We start from the raw sequence: 22,184 nt of genomic DNA on the forward strand, positions 1-22,184 counted from the left end.
AAAACATGGATTAACTAAGCCATAGTCTTATCAGAAAAGCAAAGCAAGGCCAGATATGCTAGCACAAACACGTAGTTTCACTGGCAGCAAAACTTCAAGTCCAAGAAGCTTGAAGACTAATTTTAAGGCTATCTAGTATATGTGTATCTCTGAAGCTTTCAAGTAGTAAATAGGATACAGTCAAACGATTTGTTTAATCCGAAGAAACTTTGATACATTATAAACAGATTTCAAGTTACAGTGCTCTTACGAGAAGCGTAATTAGAGTTAAGAGAAATGCTTCGTTCGTCTTGCATGGTCCTGGCATCCCTTAAAACAGTCTAAGGGATAGCTTATGATAACGAAAAAATACATCTGAATAACTCCTCTGTATGCTATTTACAGCAGCTCTTGTTACAGTATACAAAACATGCCACATAATCCCATGAGAAATTTGCTTCTAAATAACCTCTAGACCTTAAAAATAAGACAGAGAAGATGCAGCCTCCATCAGAGATAAGTAGAAATCAAGTCCATCCTTTAAATCTCACCCTATTCCCAAATAAGAACCTATACGTACATATTCCCACACATATATATCAACCTTTATTCTTTTTTTCATTCCGCTTGGCTCTGTGTGAGGCAACTTGCAATTATCAGCGCATGCCAGAAGCCTCATAAATACCACCCAAGCCTAGTGTGTTTCAAGAGTCCCTCCCACTTCTTCCAAGTACAAAAGCTCCTATTGATAAGCTGATGAATAGGGTAAATGCAGTTCTGAAAATGGAAAAGAACTGCCTTTGTCATCAATGTCTTGTGAAGACCTTTCTGGCTGCCAAAAGGTCAGAAACTACATCTTCAGGAAAAAACTAACTGGAACTGTACCACTACTGAAGTAAATCTGTATTTAAGCTATTTATTCTTTGGAGGGCTTCTCCAAGCCTGCCTTGAATCGACGGCTTTTTGCCCTATCCTCAACACACTTGATGTTTTGGTATTACCTAGCTCGCCCCATTACCAAGGAAGTTTTACCAAACTTTCTCTCTTGGAAGGGAAGTGGAAGAGGGCTGGAGAAGGAGGAATACCAATCTCATTACAAACATGTCGTGAAACAGCGCACAAGCCTGCTGCAAAGACAAGCTAAGAAAAAGCTCAGCTTTCTTAAGAGACGAATTATGACAGCATACCTGGTACTCCAACCTAAGCAGGGAACTTCCTTCCCAGCAGTTAGAATGTGTACAAGTTTGGTATTTTTCAAATACTGTTCTTGCACAGCATTGAGAAAGCAGGGAGGCACAGCAGTCTGGATAAAGCTCGAGACACCTGTACATCAACACAAGCACTGGTATTATGGGCAGGCAAAGCTTCTGCCAAGCAAGCCAACTAAACCTGCCCCAGTTTTGGTGCAGACTGCCTCGTGTGCCTGTCGAGTCTGACGGGACAGAGTTAAACACAGGCACCTGCTATCGCTAAATGACTGCAGTGAGTTCTATTAAGTCATCATTCTATTTTGAATGAACGTCAGAAGACTTGCAGAAATCTGTCTTTATTTTCTCCCACTCCGATGCTGAATTTGTGTATTATACACAAACATACCTAAAACTAGCTGCTACAACCGATTAAACAACTCAAGCCAGAGGCATTTTTCCTCTCATGAATTTATAACTCTTTACTTAAAGGGGCTTTAACAAAAACCCTTCACGCCTTATAGCAATCTCTAGTGTTTCATTATTATTACAATGAACACCGCCTTTGCAGAGCAACCGGTTTTACTGATGATACAAAAAGCAATTGATGCAGGCCTCGCCCAACCCAGTGCAAAAACCACAACCCACAGCCAGACCATATAGATCAGCTTGAAGATATTTGCACAGTGGAAGTGCTACAGCAAACCATTTAACCTGACTGTAACAATCACATTTTCTTGACTTACCTCAGAAGTGCTCAGTCCAAGAAGCATGCAGCGAAACCATGCACAGCTGGAAAGTTGTAGGGAATCACCAGAAGACTAGAATGCTTTCTTGTATCACTATACCTACTAGCCAAGTAAATGATTATACTCTCTCCTACAGCCAGTAAGTTACTGTCGCGAAGAACAGAAATTATCTACCAAACTCACACTTAAGAGGCAAGTTGAATGCTTCCAGTTGTTGTTCTTCCCTTTATAAAGTCAACGTACATGATCTACAGCATCGTACTTGTGGTTCTCCCCCCTCAAAGCACAGCACGATGTAACAGCAAAGGCAACATACCATCATAGTAGACAATAGCTCCAACAAGATGATCTTTGCGTAGCATCGGGAAGAGCTCCAGGGCTCTTGACTTGCTAAGGACGTAACTACTTTTGAGACACTGACTTCCCGCCACGAGGTCATATATTTTTATTCCAAGCCAGTAGTACGGCAACTGCCACCATCTGCAGGAAAAAAAAAAACAACAAACCAAACCACCATGAAGTGAAACAGAAAAAATAAAATTCAAAGGTGCATGCACACACTGATACTGTAACACAGAACATGTTGAGTAACACAGCATGTCGTATTACACCAGTTTTAATGTGCCACAATACAACCCAAACATGCAAGGACTCACACGTCAGTAGCTACTGTTTTCTACTGTCTACACACTGCAGTTACTTAAGCAGATTCAAGACTTGATTTATTCCAGAATTAGGGTCACAAACTGGCTTTCTGTACTTCAGTGTAAGTTGAAATATTAAAGCTCTGTGTTGGGGGAAGAACCAGGCTGCATGTGCAAGCTGAAAGGGCTCCTCAAAGGCACATCTTGACTAAGGCCTCCTGCACAGAGCAGCCGCTGACCTACCCAGGCTCCAGCTATTGCAACTTCCTTCTGCTATGACGGGAATAAAGCCACACGTTAAGACCATTCAGCAAAAACTGACTGCCCTAAGTAGACTGTTTCAGTGACTAACTGTTCTTACAGATCTAAAAGCCTAACACGAGCCACTTAAAGTCTCTTCCTCATACAAGAAGCAAACCGTTCCCTCAACACCAAATCCCACGTGCTGTGGAGGGCAAACACACAGAATTACCGCCCTGAATGCCAGGGGCTGTATGGACTAAAGAGAACGGGGCTCAGGATACTACAACACCACAAGCTGGAGATACAGACGTGCTGGAAAGAAAAGCAAATAACATCGCAGAAATGAGAGTTCATTCCAGCACCGACGAGCTGAGGTCCAAGATGCGCTCCTGCAGAGCAGCCACAGCTGCTGGGTGCCGTAAGAGAATCATAGAATGGTTAAGGCTGGAAGGGACCCTTAAGATCATCTCGATCCACGCCCCCTGTTGTGGGCAGGGACACCTCTCTCTCACCAGCCCAGGTTGCTCAAAGCCCCATCCAACCTGGCCTTGAACACTTCCAGGGATGGGGCGTCCACACTCTCCTTGGGCAGCCTGTGCCAGTGCCTTGCCACTCTCATGGTGAAGAATTTCTTCCTTATATCTAAAGAGAACGTCAGGCTTCTACAGTCCAGCAACATCTCGCCTCCTGGGGGACAAAGCCTGTGGCAGGTTTAAAGACATGCTTGGAGAGAGACACCTGGAAACTCCTCCCGAGAAACAGCTTGCTTGCCAAAACAGTGGTAAAGGAGAGAGACTACAGCAGAGCTTACTTGTAAACAGGCAGCATTATTGGCAAAGGAGCCGACAGGTGAGGAGCAATTTCAAGCAGATTCGCACGCTCTTCAAGTGCTTCCTTCACTATCTTGTACTGAAAAACAAAAGGGTATGTGTGAATCCCCCAGTATTCAGTTTTGTCTCCACGTAGAGCATTCAACAAGAAACTCTTTATCAAAGCAAACACCATGCACAATTTTTACTGTTCTTGCAAAACCACACTGAGATTTGCTGAAAAATTCAAAAGCTAAGGGAAACATTTCCTAAGAAAATTAAGTTTCACTGGTTTAAATCTGGCATCTTGGCAGGTCAATGGAACAATTTTTCCTTTGAACGTAAAGCGCAGTAAGCCCTGTCACTCATTAACGATGTGCAGGAGGCGCTTAAGGCAGGTTAGAACTCCTCCCAGGGTAGAGCTTCTGTGGCCATTCCCACAATTATGGACCAACTCTGAGTTGCAAATGCAAAAGTGTTCTTCTCCAAATCAATCCATATGAATCTTTGGCAATAAAGAATGTTGATTTCTGGAGCTGGATAACTGCATGTTTTATATATTTGTCCCTGAGAAATCACTGTTTCTATATCAATATTATAACTGTTAAAACATACTTTAAGTTAGAGAGGCTTCAATGAGAAGACAAATCAATTTCTCAAAACAAGAATATCATGCTTCTAGCAACAGAAGAATACAGGAAAGCATTTATATATAATTATTCACTTGCCATATTTTCTTTCCCCACTCCAGAATAAACAGGGCAACCACTCACACCCCCCCAAATACTGATCGTGATAGGTTTCTTTTTCTTCTGAGGTCAGTCCTGTTTCTGCCTTCTTTCCCAAAACATACATAGTCCACAAGGTATGGCAGTTAGTTGGCCCATAAAAAAAAGTTTAGCAACAGGCAGCAGCACTGATTTCCCCAGTCTGGAAAGTTCAACTGGGAGAAAATACTTTCTACGAATAGCGGCTGTGGAACACAACAGCCCAGCATTGAAAAAATAAAAAAGGAGACTTGGATATAATTGGGATAGGGGAAGTGTCTACTAGCAATTTTTGCTTAACAACCAGCATAAACAATTACCTGCTCCAAATCCAACTTCATGATGGCCTTCTGAAGATATCTCACTCCACCGTGGATCAATTTAGTACTCCTGCTGCTGGTCCCTGATGAGAAATCATCTCTTTCTAGAAGGGCTGTTTTTAGTCCTGTGTTACCAGAAAACCAAATTAACTTCTTAAATTACACAATTTGTATGTAATTCATTAAAGACACTTCTCTAGGGTAGAGACAATCACAAGAAAAATTACTCTGTACATGGATAAATTTGTATTCAAAGTGTAGTGCACTGTCTATATTGTAATGAAAAATTTTAGCCTCCTTCCTAAGGGAAAAGTCAAAACAGAACTTAAACAGAAGCACATTAAAACCTGGATATTTCACAATGGAAAGGCATTACAGTACATTATAGGGGCCACGCTCCCTCAAGCAAATTATGGTTTCGTGTTCATGGCAAGAACAGAATATTTTCATGAATACTGTTAACTCTTAGCAGCAGAGAGCTCTGAACCCTTTATGTTCTTGGTTGCTTTATGTTCTTGGTTGCTGAACACACATCTGAACATCTCCTAGCCTCCCAAAACTTTGATGTCCTTAAAATAATCTAATTATTACTGGTAACTTCCAAAGATCAGAGTAATTTATTTTTGTCAAATGTGACTGAAGATTAATGGATACAATCAGAAACAATTTGGAGAAGATATATCAAACACATGAAAAGCAAAATTTGGTGTTAAGCGAAGCAAACATAATAAAAGAGCAAGTTCCATGAATGAACAGCAACAATATACAATTCATTAACCAAATGCCTAGGAATATTTCACACTTCAGAAACCTACTGATATAATCAGAATATCTAGTAAGAGGATAAACATAGATTACCTAGAATAATTCCTGTATGTTTTACAACTGCACTTGCACCGCAACACAGCAGAGGTGAAAAGATCCCAAGTTTTCTTTAATAATACATAAAAAAAAAATAATAACCAGATCTGAGCTTGTACGTATCCACTGACGGTGCAGACCTTACTGCTTTATCTACTTCAAAATTATCACACCTACTGGAGAAGAATTTCCCAAATCAAGTTACAAAACACTCCTGGAGTCAGGTTTTGCCTCTTACTTCCAAAGTATAGCTAAAGGTTAAGGAACCTGAAGGACTTCATGACTATCTGCTGTGTTTTACACCACTTCTTTTTTTTTTTCCATTTAAGTTCCAAACCCAGAAAAAAGGTCTACAAACACTAAAGGAGGTCTACAAACAACTAGGGGAGGTTGGTTCTCTCTCTCGTTGGATGATAGTACTGAAAATAACAACTGAGAGAACATGTTCACAGAATCAACATTCCAAGACGAGCCATATTTTACCCAGCTCTTTTGGATACAAATGCAATATTCTAGGGGAATCTAGCACTTGAACAGAACAGGAGGAGCTGATGCTACAGCCTCTCCTGCAGAAACAGTACCCATGCATTCTCATCTCCCTATTTGAGGATCTATTTTCTTTAAACTTGTAAAACTACACACTCTTTTTGAGAACTGTCCTGTCTGATTCACTCGTGCCAGCCCATCTCAAAGTTCCCATGTGAGGTGGCTGACGTGGGCAGTGTGGGCATTAGCATCCTGCCTTTTCACCACCTGAACAGAGTTTTCACAGGAGATGGCCAGCTGCACAAGCTCTTGGGCAACATCTGCACGTCTACTGGGCAAGAGCCAACTGTCACCAGGCACACTCCCCTCCTTCTCCCACAGAAGTCGGGCAAAAAGCATTAGCTTAAGGTCATTATACCTTGAGCTTTCCCTAAGTTAAGGCTACACATAAAGTTAACACCAGCTCTGCTGCTTCTAGTAGCTTCTTAAACCAGTTACACAGCTCATCCCTCCAAAGAGGGGAAATGCAAGTGCTGTCTGTACCTTCAGACTGAATGATGCCAGCACCTTCCACTGGAAACACAGACCTCAAATCTGCAACACCCTCAGCACCTATGACGCCTGAGCAGAAGTTGCAGGTATCTCACATTAGAAGAAAAATGAGCTGGAGAGACAGAGCCTCATCTAGAACTCATACCTGGCCCTTTTGAAGTGCTAGAAGTGCTGTGCAAGTCTTGTCTTCTCTTTGCTGCAGAGAGTCTCCTGCACAAGCAAGTGAACTGTGGCTACGGACAAATCCACTAAACAAGGGGCAACGCAGAATGAGAAATCCAGCCAAGAGCACCCAGCAAAAAGGTTTACGTTAGAAACTGCATACGAGCACATAGACAACAAAGACTCTGCGGAAATTCAAGTTCAAACCATTTTTGAGAACGGCAGTAGCTTCATAACCAGGCATTCAGAGTACGCCTTGTCTATCTTCAAGTAATTTTGAAAACGCCAATCTGATAAATTGCATAAACCATGTAATCCAAGAACGAGAATGCAATTAAAACTTCCCAGTCTTACCTCTAGTGACTGCATCTAAAGCACAGCCACAGCCTGTTGCTCCTCCGCCTATAACAAGGACATCAAATTCACTTGTGGTTTGCAGTGCCAAAATCTGTTGCTCTCTTGTGGGGAAATGGTTCTGTAACGGGACAGTCACAGCTTCTGCAGCTTCAACACGCACGAAGGTACCCTACAATGACAAAAACTACCACGTGAGGTTCTGTATTCGTTGTAGATATACACACACACACAGAAATCACAGGGTTTTCTACAGCCACAAAGGTAAACTCAAATACTCCCAGTCATTTCACTTACATTTAATAATAGCATATTAAAACATTACGGAGCAACAACCAGTACTAAAATCATACAGGGTTAGCACACACTTGCTTCATGGTGCCTACTTCAGTATAATGCTACACTCAAGCACTCCCCACCTATATTAATTATTTCTAGGAACAGTCTTCTGCTATGTCAAATGTTACAGGATGCTCGGAAAGTATTTTAATAAACAGCCGCGTGGGTAGGCTTTCGGCTCTCTACCAAAAATATCCATCAAAGCACAGGACTTAAAGATGAATGCACATTTTATATTTCCAAATTGATTACTTGTACACTGGCATTAATCTAAGCTCAGATTTGATCAGGTTCATGAGATGATGGGGTTTACTGTCAAATATAGTGTACTAAAACATCAAAGAAACACTATTCCCACATCCTTTTTGAAAATCTTCCAAGCAAAGCAATTTATATCCGACAGCACGCAAAATTCTAACTTTTCATTAAAGTGACAAAACTTAATGATGTGGCCGTTTCCAGACAAATTCTGATTTTACTGGAATGGCTCGAGCACTCTGTGTGACACTCCCCATTAAGTCAGCGGGGTGAGAAAGGCTGACACGCTTGCTCAGTCAACTCACATGGGCCATGGTTTCATTTTTAAGGTTTCTGCCGGTTTCTGAAGGCTCTCTTCTGTTAACAGTAATTCAAACTGAATTCTGAAAACCTTTACAGCCACAGGAATCCCCCAACCCCATTACTGGTCATATACTTCATCACCTGCACTATGAGCACCGTCACCGTGGGTTCGTATTCATCACACTAATTTCATGAGCAACGGCAGGCAGCGCAGAGAGAGACGAGAGCACAGAAATTCCAACAGGTAAGTAAGGTGCAAGGCCACAAAAGCCAGGCTTGCTTTCTCTTTGTTTTCAGCTCTAGTTTTGCTTTTCATTCCAGACCTTTCCCTCCCACGTTTTTCTCGTTCGCCACTGTCCCTCATTCTGCACTACACAGTGAATTTCTTTCACCTCTGCTTTTTAAGACATGAAGGACCCATCTTTCCCACAAGAGAGGAATCCCTTGTACGTATGCGTACCCAGCAGACAAAGCACCTGTATCTACAGTATAACAAGTGGCAGCAGACCCCTGCCACAACCTCCAGAACATTCCTAGAGCCAGCTCTTGCAGAAATAACCAGATAGAACACTTACAGTGCCCAGAGCAGAACAGCAGAACTAACTGGCCCACTCAGAAAACAAACAGGAAATTAGGAATTCACATTTTCACAGTTTCATGAAGATTACAAACACTTTCAACAGAAGAAAAACCTGTTTAAACCTTATCATCTAAGGTCTGAGCCTGATCTGGTCTTTAACCGCAATGGCAGAACCAACTGGTGTAAAACAGCTTGTGGCCAGGACAGAGCAAACCGATACAAATTCAAGTGACAAAACACAAAACAATACTTTCTTACAATCATGTAAATCAATCTGTTTGTCTAATCTCTTTCCACCCGCTGTTTACAACCTGTGAGGAAGCTCTCTCATTTAAGCTTTTATTTCCAAACATTCCTTGAAGAAACTGAATTAGGTGAGTGGTTTGGTGACTTCTACAACCTTATTCCTTATTGCACGGTTCATGGTGAATACTAACTGCAAAAAGTAGCTCCCTTGCCCAGGCCCACGCTGCCAAGACCCCACCACAGGCACTATTTACTCTGTCTCGGGGTTTATCACTGCTGAGCCCACGTGAGGAGTTTCCCAGACAGACCCTCCTAGACCACAGTGGTTCTGAAAAGCTCCCCGCTAAGAGAAGCCACCTCCAGGTTTTAGGAACTCCAGCCACCTTCCCTGGCCTTTGCCACGGGGAGGGAACATCCACCTGCTGTATTAAAACAGATCGACTGATGGAGGTAGCTCCGTCACTCACCACCATCTGTTCCCGCGAGCAATTCGCCGGTTGTCATAGAGCTCTGGAAGCAGACCTTGTGAGGTCAGGGCAAAAGCCAGTTCTGCAACGTGTCTGCTGTGAACTAACAGCCCATCCAGCCACGCACAAGAAGCCTGAACTCAGATTATCCAGTGCACGCAACCTAGATGTTTTTGTTCAAAACTATTTACTTGTTCTACAGCGGTATCAGGATCGAAGTGCATTATTTCTCAACGTTCCTATCACTGCTGTGCAACTGAAAATAAACTCTAATAACTAGTGGCCACGTCTAAAGGAAGTGCATATTCAAAAGATAATTAATGATCAAGTTCATCCTGTAATCATGGATTATATCGACTATAATGCAAGTAGCTCATGCAAATCACTTAGGAGAGCAGCAACCACTCTCGCTGCACGTGTCTTCGAATTCAATCAATGAGGAAAGTCAGGCTCGAGAAAGAGCGCTTCACTTTATATGAAGCCTTTATAATCTTCCTGGAAATCAAGTGAAAATTAAGATTTAAAACAACCAAAGTCTGACAGATCAGGACCCATGCTCTAGCACTGCCACAGATTTTTGTGGATTCTGCTGGGGCCACCTCTGGTGCAGCCGGCCCCGAGCACAGGAGCATTCACATTAAACACTCGCCCAGCAGCAGCCCGGCCCTAGACACTGAGTACAAATGCTCAGCGAGGAAAGGTCTCCTCATTAGAAGCTTCTTTAAACCCACCACAACCCTTAAACATGGTATTCTTCCACCCAAGGAATTTTGTACGTTCTCACTTACTCTTGCCAAAAAAAAATTATCTCCGGCAGGACTACAAACTTTTACAGCCCCTGAATTATGGTGGAAACTTTTACCTCCCTGAAGTATGGTTACGCTGATACGGTTCCAGGATGTGTTTTTTTCAGGGAGTGAAAAGCATGAGGAGGGAGATGCTGGGAGGACCCAATCAGCTCCTTCCTCCTGCCCCCATGCACATGCAGGGGCTCGCTGCGACCCCGCCGGCTCTCCTCACCTTCCTCTCCCCAAAGAGGATGGGAAAGCAGCATGTGAAAGGTTGGGGTTTTTCTCCCTGAATACCTGAAAACAGTGAAGACCAAAACCACCCGTAGCTCAGTCTTGCACCCGTTTCAGCTGATGGAGTTCAGCTACATAAGCTCGGCTCGCTCCAACTTCAAAAAAAACGTGCAAATGCCCATCCTGAAATCAGTTTTGCGCCGTGTTTCTAGACATGCCTTCACCAGCAAGACAAGTGACCACTTTCAAAGCACACAACTTAACTTCAGGAAAATGAGAGGATCCAAGAAAACAAAAATTCAGAGCTCCAGAAGTACTAGCACCATGTGGGTTTGGACTACAACTTTTGTTCTGGTTTTAAAACACAGTAAGTTCAACGAATGGCTTACAGTAAAACACCAACCAGAGTCCCAGGCAGAGAGTCACCACGATAGCGAGAGTGTTCAGATTCAGAGAAAATGTAAAGAAGGCGATTAGCACACCAGGAATTGATATAGATATGATTCATCTTGCTGTCAATTAAATGCGGGAGCAAAGAAAAGCTGCATACAGGGATTCCATCTGCAATAACGTGATTAGTTTGGCAGTGAACAAGTATGTTTACTGAAATAAGCAATTGCTGTTTATATCTACAATTTCTCAGGGAAGAGTTCCTTGAATGGTTTTGATTACACTCTTAGCAAGAAGAAATTTAGTTTGGCAGTCTGAATTCAATCATGAAGTTATAAAGTGATCTAGTAATCCAGAAGAAAGCATTCTTGTTAATTTGCTAACGTAAATCTCCAGGTAGGTTTGCAGAGTCAAATTCATCATCCTTATTCATTAAAAAAAAAAAAGAAGTAATTAAAAAAAACCCCAAAGCAGGTGCCAACACATTATCATATTATCACATGCCATTGGGTTCACCTTGATGAGCAATTCTGACTGACCAACAACGTACTTACACATGAGAGAGAGAGGATTGCCTGGTGGGTTTACAAAAATACAGCGATCTCTTATGACTCCAGACCAAAGCAGTGCTTTCTCCCTTAATGATTACAGCATGGGGAGAAGGCAATTAGCAGTGGTCTCCGACTCAAACCTGGCACATCAAAGAACACCTACACATACCTAGCGCTAGCCCACTTGGCCTGAAGCATTAAAATTAAGAAAGCAAGGCCACAGCGATTTGGTCAGCATCCACGGGAAGCGAGAGAAACTGGCATTTCCATTTCTCCATCGCCATTGGTGTCGGAAGTGCTGGTGATGAGCATGCAAAGGGCTGGCTCTGGCCCTTCTGCCATTCAGGTATCTGAATACTTGAGGCCAAATCAATCGATTATGTACACAGCCTGCGTATTTCATGCCTCAGAGGGGCCCAACTTCATCTCAGATGCAATTACTGTTTTCAGGAGCTCGAGACTGGTAGTCAACACAGCGGACATGGATTTGAGAGTTCCTGTACTGTTTAAGATGAAATTAACTGACAGTGTTAGCAGTGAAAAGAACCTAAGAGTCTACAAATACCTTTGCTTTACCTGAAAACAGTTTAGGAGGAACTAGCTTCATCAGTCAGACCTCTGCACAAGCTGCTGTGCAGAGTTCCCCAACTGTCTCCTTCTCTCTGGAAAAGGGTTTTTCTTTTTTAATCGAACCAAACACCTTTTTATCAGACTTAAGCATTTTCCCTCAGCAGCCCAAGCCAGTAAGGCTGCACAGAAAGCCTGACCAGCTTCCTTAAGGGTAACGGTTATTCAATATGAAAGAACCACTCCTGTGTGTTTACTGAGAGAGGTTTTGCTTGAATTAGTGTCATTCCTACTTACTCCCTTACACACAGCGCTGAGCTAACCCAGTTTACTCATTCAGCAAATATCCTAGTGATCGGGTTACTGTAAAAGACACAGAAGTGCAATACTCATCTATCAGCTCATGAGTTGAATTCCACAACAGTTCTGTCATGTCAACACACGTTCCCATCCTCCCTTTGCTCAGCGGGAACCGCACGGTGTCAAAAAACCCAACACACAACCAGGGCAAGTCACGAAACTCCTCGCACGCTCTGCGTGTGCCATATGTAGATGTTATATCGCCTCCATGGCTGTTGCAGAAATGTGCTCCAAAATGTCAGCGCACGTGTGTGTGCACAGAAAAATAAGTTGGGATTCAAATCTTGAAAACCAGCAGAGATCTGAATGAGCGGAGTGTTTTATTTCCACGCTTCACGGCTGTTTACACACCAAGTTAACCACGTTAATTCTGCCGTTCTCCTCACAGGCAGGCTTTGACTCTCAAACTTAGCGAGCACCATTGAAATTTCCACATCGGAAATTGCCAATACTCTCCCCTTTTAGTAGGAAAACCCCTCGACTAACAAACTCAAATGACCTCCCACCCATTCGCCAGGTGTAGAACTTTACCGCCCTTCAGCTCCTCCGTTCAGTCACCTGGGACTGCAGGTTTCACAGGAACATCAAACACCGGCTGAGCGAACATGGAGAACAAAGACAGACAGTTGAACTAGACTGTGTGCTCAGGATTATTAGCCAGCCTAGGTCTTTATGCTGTACCTAGGTGCCCCTAATTCCAGGATGCGCAGACATCCAGTCACTGAGTGAAGCAACACAAACACTGGTTTAAAAAAAAAAAAAAAAGTGCTTTTTATTTCTGTCTTATTTCATGATGGATTCTGTTCTTGAAATAACAACAGATTTCCTACAATGTGTAGCCAATTAGTGCACATCTTGGGGCAATATCCTTCTCTGGCAAAGGAAGACAAGATCTTTGCCCTAGCATATATTTGATTGGCAGGCATTATTAAAAAGAGGACACTTGGGCTGGGGGACATGCCCACAGCTTAGATATGTCAACACGACAAATGGACTGTCCTCCTTTGCGTCAATCCCTCCAGTTATGTTCCACCTGCTGCCCTATATTAGGTGTTTAAGGCAGCAGCTTTAAGGGACACCACGTGGGAAATGTGCGAGTTAGCAGTACAACATGAAAACAACGTGCTGTTCACTTGACAGATCCACTTGCTGATACATATGCTGGCAATTTGCAGATCCTTTGCAGGCTGATCCAACACAATAGGTTCAGAAAAAGGTTATTACATTTTGACACCTTGACCACCTTCTGTAAAATCTGGGGCTTTATGCTGTCTCTGGAAATTCGTAATGGCCACCCATGCCCAGAAGAACAGGAATTCCCCGAATTCTGGAGTACTGCATATACAAAAAGTGAGCGACTCAGCTCACTTTTCCCATCCAACTTCTCCTCTTATTTAAACAGGCCTAAAATCTGAAGCTGCCAGTTCTGACAGTAACAAAGGCAGATTGTAAAATCCTCTGACAAAGGCTCCAGAGAGAGTTAGAAACAGCATTATCAGCTAGGTGCAAGACAGGCAGCCCAATGAGAAGCTCACTTTAAATGCTAGGTTTTATTTTCTGCAACAGCATCTGAAGCCATAAGGATTCTGGCTTATCCACTTTCCAACTAGGTTCCCCAGAAGTGACTCATTTGCTTTACCAGTCCCTCAGCTGCTCCTCCTCCTCCTCCTCCTCCCTACAGAAACAGCCAGAAGATGCAGATTACCATTTATTCAGACGTAATACACACCTTCACCGAGCTCAGTGAAGACTGTCTTCCATCACCCACTGTTTTACCTTCAACTAGACCATTAGGATCCACTCCTGTTCCTGTTTTAGGTTTGCCCGATTTGAATGGCAACTTGTAGTAACTCTCTGGTAACTAAAGCAGTTCGCAGAGTAACAGCTTGTCTAGAAAAAGAGCTGACTGCTTACGTTTCCAAGGTGCGAAACAGCACCACGCAAAATGAGCACCTGCTCGGACCATCTCAAAGGAAGGAGGAGGTAGCTCCTCGGGTTTAATCTTTATCCAAATCCAGATCGAAGCAAATCAGGCCAGAGCTGTGGCTACACCTACCTCGACTGTTTCACAGAACACTGATCGCGAATATTTTTGGCCAAATGTGAGGTGCCAGCCTCACAGCCCACGTTTAACACAAGGCGAGAAGACATGTTCCCTTAGACTTGTCTGCTAAGCATGGCAATTTATTTGCTTTAAGACAAAGAGTAGCTGTTGATCCACACCAGCTCTGCCTAAAACGAGGCCACAACTCATGTTCCTTTTACTGATTTTTCCTTGGCTTCTGCCCCGAGAAGCGAGCTGAAGAGCATGGCCACTCCAACTCCACTGCGAGCAGCAGCTGGCTATTTTCTACAGCAGCAAGAATCAACACACAAACTGACACCAGAATCCACTGCACCTCCTTCTGCCACCACCACTTTACCCGAACAGGAGTCCTCCAGCATCGTCCTTCACAGCTCAGGGCATTTATCCTGGAAGTCAAGGCCGACGCCTGCCTCGAGCTCACCAGGGTCACAGTTGTGCTCACCCAGGCAGGGGCCAATGCCCACCAGGAACAAGAGGAGCCTCGCCACCAACTTCTTCGGCACAGATCCTATCCTCCAACAGCTTTCAGCTTTTCAAACTGAATTATGGCTGGCACCACAACTATTTTGAACCTGAGCTTTTCAGAGGGAGTGCTAGTGGTGTCACGTCAAGCTTCTAAGTCTGAAAATACTCTCCAAACTCTATTTAGTGTTTATGCTTCAGCCAGTACTTAACGCTCCTCCTCCAACTAAGTAAAACAAAGTGCACAAAGGTCATTTTTTAAAGATGAAAAATGACTTAAAAGAATCACACTTCCCCACTGCTTACAGTCCTACAATAGTGAAACATCGTTTAATGCCATCCTCCAGATTAGCACCTACTGAATCAAGCTGAGAGGCTCTTGGCGTTCCTTCCCAAACAAAACTACTCGTTCAAGCCTAACATACGCTCAAACAGATTTTAAGTTTCATATTTTATCAGAAATCATAATTAATACTTACGTGTTTGTTTCTATACTGAGAAAATTGAGAGAGGCCAAAAAGTGTTGCTATGGCACCTCCTCCAATGAGAGCAGTTCCTTTCACTGCCTTCTGAAATGCCATTTTTTACTGTAAGAAAAGAAGATAAAAATTAATAGGCAGTTTTACCACATTAGAAACTAGGCTACGCAGAATAGACCATTCGTAGAAACCAATGACAATGTTGTGACAAGCTGAAACTTAGGGTAGCAATATATTAATTACCAATTTTTACAGCAATATTAATGATTTCTAAACAAAGTCTAGACAGAGGCAAGCCAGAGTGCTCTGGTATTTGCTGTGGAAGCTGAAGGAAAAAAGAGAGTTTAGATAATCCAAGGTGATATGTACACGCAACCCTCGTATACATGACGGTGGCGAACGCAGACTGAGAATGCCCGGCCATCAGCCAGATGGCCACCAAACCCTTCCCACGACAGAGCAAGATCAACCCTTTAGCTCCCCGCCTGTCCCATCCAACTATTTCCACAGTCACGTTTGCCTAGCAGCACTCCAGCTTGCCTTCCAGCTGGGAATTGTGATCCCTGTACTCATCGGGTACCAGCGAAGCTTGTCCTGCCCAGGAGCGGAGGAGAAGTGCCGCGCCGCTAGCCGGGAAGCAGGTCCTTCCGTGAGAAGCAGCAGCCACGGGAACAGCGGCAAGATTAACTGCCTTGAAATAAGTGCAGAACTTTATCTTCGAGCTACTGAGGGCTTAAAACCAGCCCTATGTGGGTCAGGCAAATTCTTAAAAGACCCAGTGTTCGGATACTGAATGAAAAATTTGCATGGAACTGACCTGAATCTTAAGCAGGCACAACCTAATCCATCTTGCTGGGACGGCGGCAGCTCGCATCACATTAGGAATAACATACATCACGCCCGAGGGACTCCCGTCGGCACTCCGAGCCCTCCGGCGACCAAGACATCTCTGCCCGAGCCCTGGTCTCACCCAGCAGTCTCCACACAAGAGATTTAGCCCTGTTAAGCTTTAAAGCAGAAGCAGGCAAGGCTCGCAGCCTTGTGCCAACACCGGAACGCCGGCGGACTTACAACGCAGTGGGAGCAGCCCTGGGCCAGGAGCAGGGAGCTGTGGCGGCTCCCCATCCCAGGAGGCCCCAGCAGCCTACCAAAGCCAGGCCAGCACCCCTGGCGAGACTCCCGAGCTGTCCCCGCTGCCCAGAGCCTCCCCACGAGCCTGTTCACCCCCAGGCTTCTCACCCACCCTACATCGAACACACCAGACCAGGCTATAACGCATGGCTCTTGGCAGTGTACAGCTTTCTCGTCAAGATTTGCAGCAATCTACTTGCAACCAAAGCCTTATTTCTTTGGCCTTATAAATGCAACTAAACACGAAACGCTGTGTGGTACTGTACGCCTGCACACGCTGCATCCTTCTTCTCCTATTAGCTGTTCCAGCTAGCACGATTCTTCTTCTTCCTTAAAAAAATACACCAAACGTTTAAGACGCAAGCCGAACAAGAAAACTTCATTTTTAAGATGGCACAGGTCTTAACTTCATTCCCTGTGTACTTTGCTTGCAGTGCACTTGGGGTGTGGAGAAATTCCATCTACAGTTACTGTGCGCAAACATTTGATGCATAGGTGCTGTATCTATGTACTATACGCAAGGGATTATTGCACAGAAGGCCCAGACTTGCAGCTTCCCACAAGTTTTTCTAAAGAGCAGCAGCTCCTGAAGGCTCTCACCATAACAACCTCTCTTTCTTGGTATCTGTGTGGAGTATCACGTTTTCCATTTACTTCATACTTACTCTTTTGAGAGACCAACTTCTTTCCTTTATACCATGACAGGGAGGAGTAGAAAGAGAACGGCCACAGACAAAACAAAAAAAAACTCACACAGCAAGGGAAGTTTCTGAAAGGGAAGTTACTGCGGAGGCCTGGCCTCAAAAGCTACAGCACCTCCACGGAAACAGGGAGTAAGTGCTGAGTCAGAGGTCTCACACCAGCGAACAGCCACAGTTACATAAGGAGTTGTACTACATGATCCTTAAGGTCCCTTCCAACCCAAACCACTGTGTGATTCCAGGCACACCATGCCAGGGTGCTGTTCATCACCCGGCACAGCCAGGCAGGCTGCTGCAGTAGCAAAACCCAACCGCTGGCTAAGCCCTATCCACCTTAAATCTGCGAAGACAACCTTTTGTAGCATCACTTAGAGTGCCCAAAAATGCCTGCGGGTACTCATGGAGTTGTAACACAATGTGAGATTCCGTACGGCACTAGCATGAAAACAACAGCTGTAAAACTTGCCTTGCCACCACCACACTGCTCAGCTGCAAAATAAAAGACCAAAGACAATCAACATCAGTTCGCAAGCCGGCTCTAGCCAGATGAAGCATACGGTGATGGTGAACACACAAGTGGTCCAAGCACTCTGTGTACTCCACTCTTCTACCATAAGGTTTCTTCACGTCAGTAGAATAATAACTCATCTTTCAGGCTACAAATCAGTGGCAGTCTTGAAGTAGTTTCACACACCTTACGCAGCAGCAAAGGAGTCGGTTCAAGTAAGAGTACGAAACCCTTGCAAGTGCCTGTTCTGGGAACACAATATGCTCTAGAATCCAAGGGAGTTTAAAAAGAACAAATTAGCATCTTACAACAAGCCAGCTTACATGTCTGCAGAGATACTGGCTCTCAAGAAAAACAAATGGAGGTGCATCCTCTCAGCCTTCTGCCAGGCTCGAAAAGAAAGGGTGATGGCTGGAGCACAAAGCCCTGCTTATCCCTGCCCAGCTAAACTCTTCAGAAGTTCATTAACTGTGATCTTATGACTGCAAAATCTTCAGGACCTTTTTAACAAGCATATTATCAAGAGCTCTAAAGAAAAAGAAAAACCCAAACAAAATACGCCAGCCAAACAAACCAAGTTTTTAAAACTGAGGAAATAATGTAGCTATTTGACCTTCACATCCTCAGTTACATGTTAAAAAACCCGCACTGCACCAACCTAAGTCTAAAGTTTCTCTTACTGTGAAATATCACTGCATATATAAAGAAAAAAACGTGAATTCCCCCAAAGTTGTGTGGCAGATGTTTTTAATTGTTTGTACAACAATGCTGCACAAACTGAAAAAAGTAATCAGGATAAATAAACTCAAGACTCACCATGATTCAGAGTTACACACGTAGTCTTGTGCTATCTTTCAGTAGTTTGAAACACCTACTCTTCTGATAAGTTTTCTGTTACAAAAAACAAACAAAAACCCAGATCTGACAGAACACACTCACGTACCGAGTAAAAAGCTAGACTGGGCCAGCGCTGGGAAATAAGGTAATGACTACTATTACACCTGCTCTTTGTGCTCAGCTCTGCCTCGGCTCCATTTCCATCTCCCAAGAGGCCTCTGCAGGCGGCAGGGACAGACCCCAGGTCTCTGCTTTCAGCCAAAGGAGCTCCCAGCGCTGGCTCCTCCAAACTTCCCGGTGCCAAGAGCAGCCTTTCCTAACCCCCTTACCTGACTGTTACAGCCTCATGTGCCAACTTTTGGATCCGGATGCCACAGGTTCTTATCCCCTAACCGGGATAAACTCCAGTTCTTCCAGCTAAGAGAACTCGTTTAAAAGGCAAAATCAACAGGAGCCCCTGTGTCCCCACAATGCTGGCTTCAATCTTAGCAGCACCTGTCGCCAGCTCTTACACAAGACTACAGAGGCAAGCAAACAGCTTTTATTTAAGTTTCCTCTGCAAAATCTTTGCTAAGAACCCAACAAACTCCACTGCCAATTCATGCAGGAAATATCCCTTCATATGTATAAACAAAGGATGGTCAGTCTTTGGAAGTTAAACAATTATCAAAATCAAATGAAAGTTCAAAATTGATTTCTGGACAATTTTGGATGAGACAGAAAATCTTCAGAACAGCATCTATTATACTGAAGTCTGTTGGCATACTAACCTCAGGTCTCCTCAGAGCTGAGAGCCAGATTATATGCAATTCTCCAGAGAAAGGAACACTCCCAGGAGACCAGCTGCTCAAATCGCCCCGTAAATCTCACTCACCGCCCGTAAGAGAAGCTTACTCAGGGACAGAAAGGAAAGTACGGCTTAACATAAGCCACTCCAACACAAAGCTAGACAGGCACTCAAACCTTCAGATGGTGCTTTTACACCTCGAACATCTCAATTTCATCCCAGGAACCTGCGAGGCCGTATTTGCAAGGTATGAGCAGATGTATGTGGATGAGGCTGGCTGGAGCTCGGGGCATTAGCAGGTACCGCAGGCAGGCAGAGCTCCAGACAAACAGCCAGCCGAGACGCGGTCCGGACGTGCCAGGCTGCCGTCTGCCACGCCAAGGCTCTGCCCTAGATCCTTCAGCGAGGCTCTACTAGGGCACATTGCATCTTCTCCCTGCCCAAAGGCCCCAGCTCCTTCCCAAAAGAACATGCATTGCACGGAGGAAATAACAGGCAACAAGGTGTTGACCCTTCGGGCCAGAGCACGGCTTCAGCCCTGCCTGAGCACCCACGCACCCAAAGAGAAATTACAGGTACACATACACTTGTGAGTTTTTTCCCCAAGTCCTGTTGGCATCAAGCAGGCTAAACTGGAGCAGAGAAGATGAAAGGGGAAAGAATGCGGTCGGCGTGGTTACAACAAAGGCTGTGTGAGGAGTGCTGTGTACACAGAGAGCCTACGCTCATGAAGCCCTCATCTCCTGCAAGCAGGCAATAAAACTTTCTTCTCTTCCAAGCTCAGATCAATAGCCTGTAATGGAAACTGCTTTTTTTTTCCATGAAAATTATAACAGCAAAGAGCATGAGAAGTGACGCAGTCAGAAATAAGTCATCTTTCCGCAACACAAATATTTTGAGTCACCTTTAAAAAACCCAGCTCAAACAGCATAGAGTGCTTTAATGCTTTAAGTGCCATCTGACACTGTAAATCCACGTGTTAACCTTATCTTTAGTTTCAATAGAGTCGTAAATGGCACCCTTTGGAGCCATGCCCTCGATCTGAGCGTGGGCTGAAGTCCCAGATGGGCTCTGGAACAAGCTCCAGCAGGAGCAAGGAGCCCTTGACTGGCACAGGAGGAGCTCTGGGTACAAAGAGTTAAATAACCCCCAGGGAACACTTCTGGCAAACCAGGTAAAGAACCCCATGGTCGTTAGCTCAAACTTCTAGCTATTAAATGATTCCTGATAAGAAGAAATAGGGTTTTACACTGGAAAGGAAACACAAAGGGCAGGGCAGGGGAAGAGCTAGTCGGCATGAAATGGAAACTGCGTAGGAGATTTATCAGAACAAGTTCATACTTTCAGTTTCCAAAAAGTTAAAAACAAGTTAATACAGACTGTTGTCACGGGAACTGCTGCCTTAACCAGCAATTCAGAGTCATGCTTGCTCTGATGTAAAGAGGGCACATGGGGTAGTCACTTCCATGGGAAGCTCCCGCTGCCCAGCCCAGGCTGCGGCCACCGACCCTGGCGAGCCTCACGAGCTCACAGACCCTGGCCCTCCCGCCCCACGGGCAGGGGCTTTGCTCCATCTGTTACCACATTTCTTCAATGCAGGATCCTTCTGCTTCACTTTCAGCCCCACATTTAAGAAACAAAAAGCATGCAAGGTGCAACTCTCATCCTGTTTTTTCCAAGAAGCAATTTCAACACCAGTCTTCAGGAGATGCTTCTGACTGGCGCGCCCCACACGACAAGCAGCTGCTGCCCCACAGCTCTTATCAGGCTGACAGAAATCCTGGGAGTGACTTGCCTTATTTTCCATAACGCCCAGCTACTGCAAGACAGTTGGCTGGACCTTATTTTGAGTTGTGTAACCCACTCCTACCCGAGGAGGCCAGCTGACTGAAAAGGAAGTGCTGCAATCGCTGGCATTTCTGGACTCAAGCACTTCCTAATTATGAAGATATCAGGCTGGATCTAGGCAGCACACGGCCAAAATCAGGGGAAAGAACGAGAGGAATGAGGGAAGGGGAATGGTGGAAAATTCAGATGCAGAATCGCGAATTAGAGATCAAGGAAATCTGACTACTTTAGCAAAAGCGAAGAGACAGATGGATACAAACTGTAGAGCTTAGCGAGAGGAGTGTGTGACGCCGTGTATGCTGCCATCAGACATGGTGTATGAGACGCAAAACCTGTTAAATTAAGAGAAGAAACCCAATCTGTTATGTTGTGTATCTGTGTGCTTTATGAGGCCATTACCATGGAATCTGGGTGCTTCACATTCCATTTTAAAAGAACACATCTAATAAAGTGAGTCACTCAATGGAAGACTTCAAAAATAGAAAACTTATAATCATCACCAGTACAGTTTGCATAACTTGCCATTGGCACAGCAGCATTGTCTAATTCAATCTTTCTCATTCCTTCCAAAAGCTTCCCAGGTAAGTTTTGGATGACGAGAGCCCCAGACTGATGTTCCTCCAGGCTGAGTTGAGAGTCTCACACCGCCTCCGCTTCTCCAAACAGCTCAAGTGACTATCCTCAGCCCCCTCTAATTCAGCTTTTGATCATTCTTTTAGAACTACTTGAAAGGAGGCCACTGCGATGGTGCACAGAAGAGACAGGACACAAACAGGGTTCTTACTGCAGGTACCTTGAGCATTTAAAGCTGTATTACTCCAAGAGCAGTTTGTAGGGTGTGTCAATGCAGGAAGTGGCCAAATAACAAGAAAAAGGGGCTGTAATCAGAAAATAACCCTATTAGCACCCCCCCCCCTTTAACAAGATCATCTACTAGCTTGCTCTCATTCACCTTATAAGAGACTGAAGTGGTTAACTCTACGTTACGCAAGATGACAGACCACACTAATTGGAGTAAGCATCGTAAAAGCAAGCGATTAAAGCTTAAACCAACCAAAACTGAAGGTGCTTCCCCTGCAGCACTCCTAACAGTCATCTGGCATCTCTCTCCTCAGTTGATACAGGTCTAATCTCCTGGGATGCCCTGTG

At 44.4% G+C, this 22,184-nt stretch overlaps 1 protein-coding gene across 1 annotated transcript in view; it reads right to left on the minus strand.

The window, feature by feature from the left end:
* The window catches only part of GPD2 (glycerol-3-phosphate dehydrogenase 2 (mitochondrial)), a 39,293-nt gene extending 23,967 nt beyond the window's left edge, over positions 1-15,326 (minus strand). Inside the window, exons 1-5 of the mRNA XM_009878946.1 lie at positions 15,224-15,326; positions 7,114-7,285; positions 4,699-4,823; positions 3,614-3,711; positions 2,232-2,395 (exon numbers count right to left, since the gene is read on the minus strand). Coding sequence (XP_009877248.1) covers positions 2,232-2,395; positions 3,614-3,711; positions 4,699-4,823; positions 7,114-7,285; positions 15,224-15,325 — 661 coding nt within the window. The 5' untranslated portion in view covers position 15,326. The remainder of the gene's footprint in view (positions 1-2,231; positions 2,396-3,613; positions 3,712-4,698; positions 4,824-7,113; positions 7,286-15,223) is intronic.
* Between the last annotated feature and the right edge of the window lie 6,858 nt (positions 15,327-22,184).

Source organism: Apaloderma vittatum, unplaced genomic scaffold, assembly GCF_000703405.1.
Source record: "Apaloderma vittatum isolate BGI_N311 unplaced genomic scaffold, ASM70340v1 scaffold14361, whole genome shotgun sequence".
Classification (NCBI taxonomy): Eukaryota; Metazoa; Chordata; class Aves; order Trogoniformes; family Trogonidae; genus Apaloderma; species Apaloderma vittatum.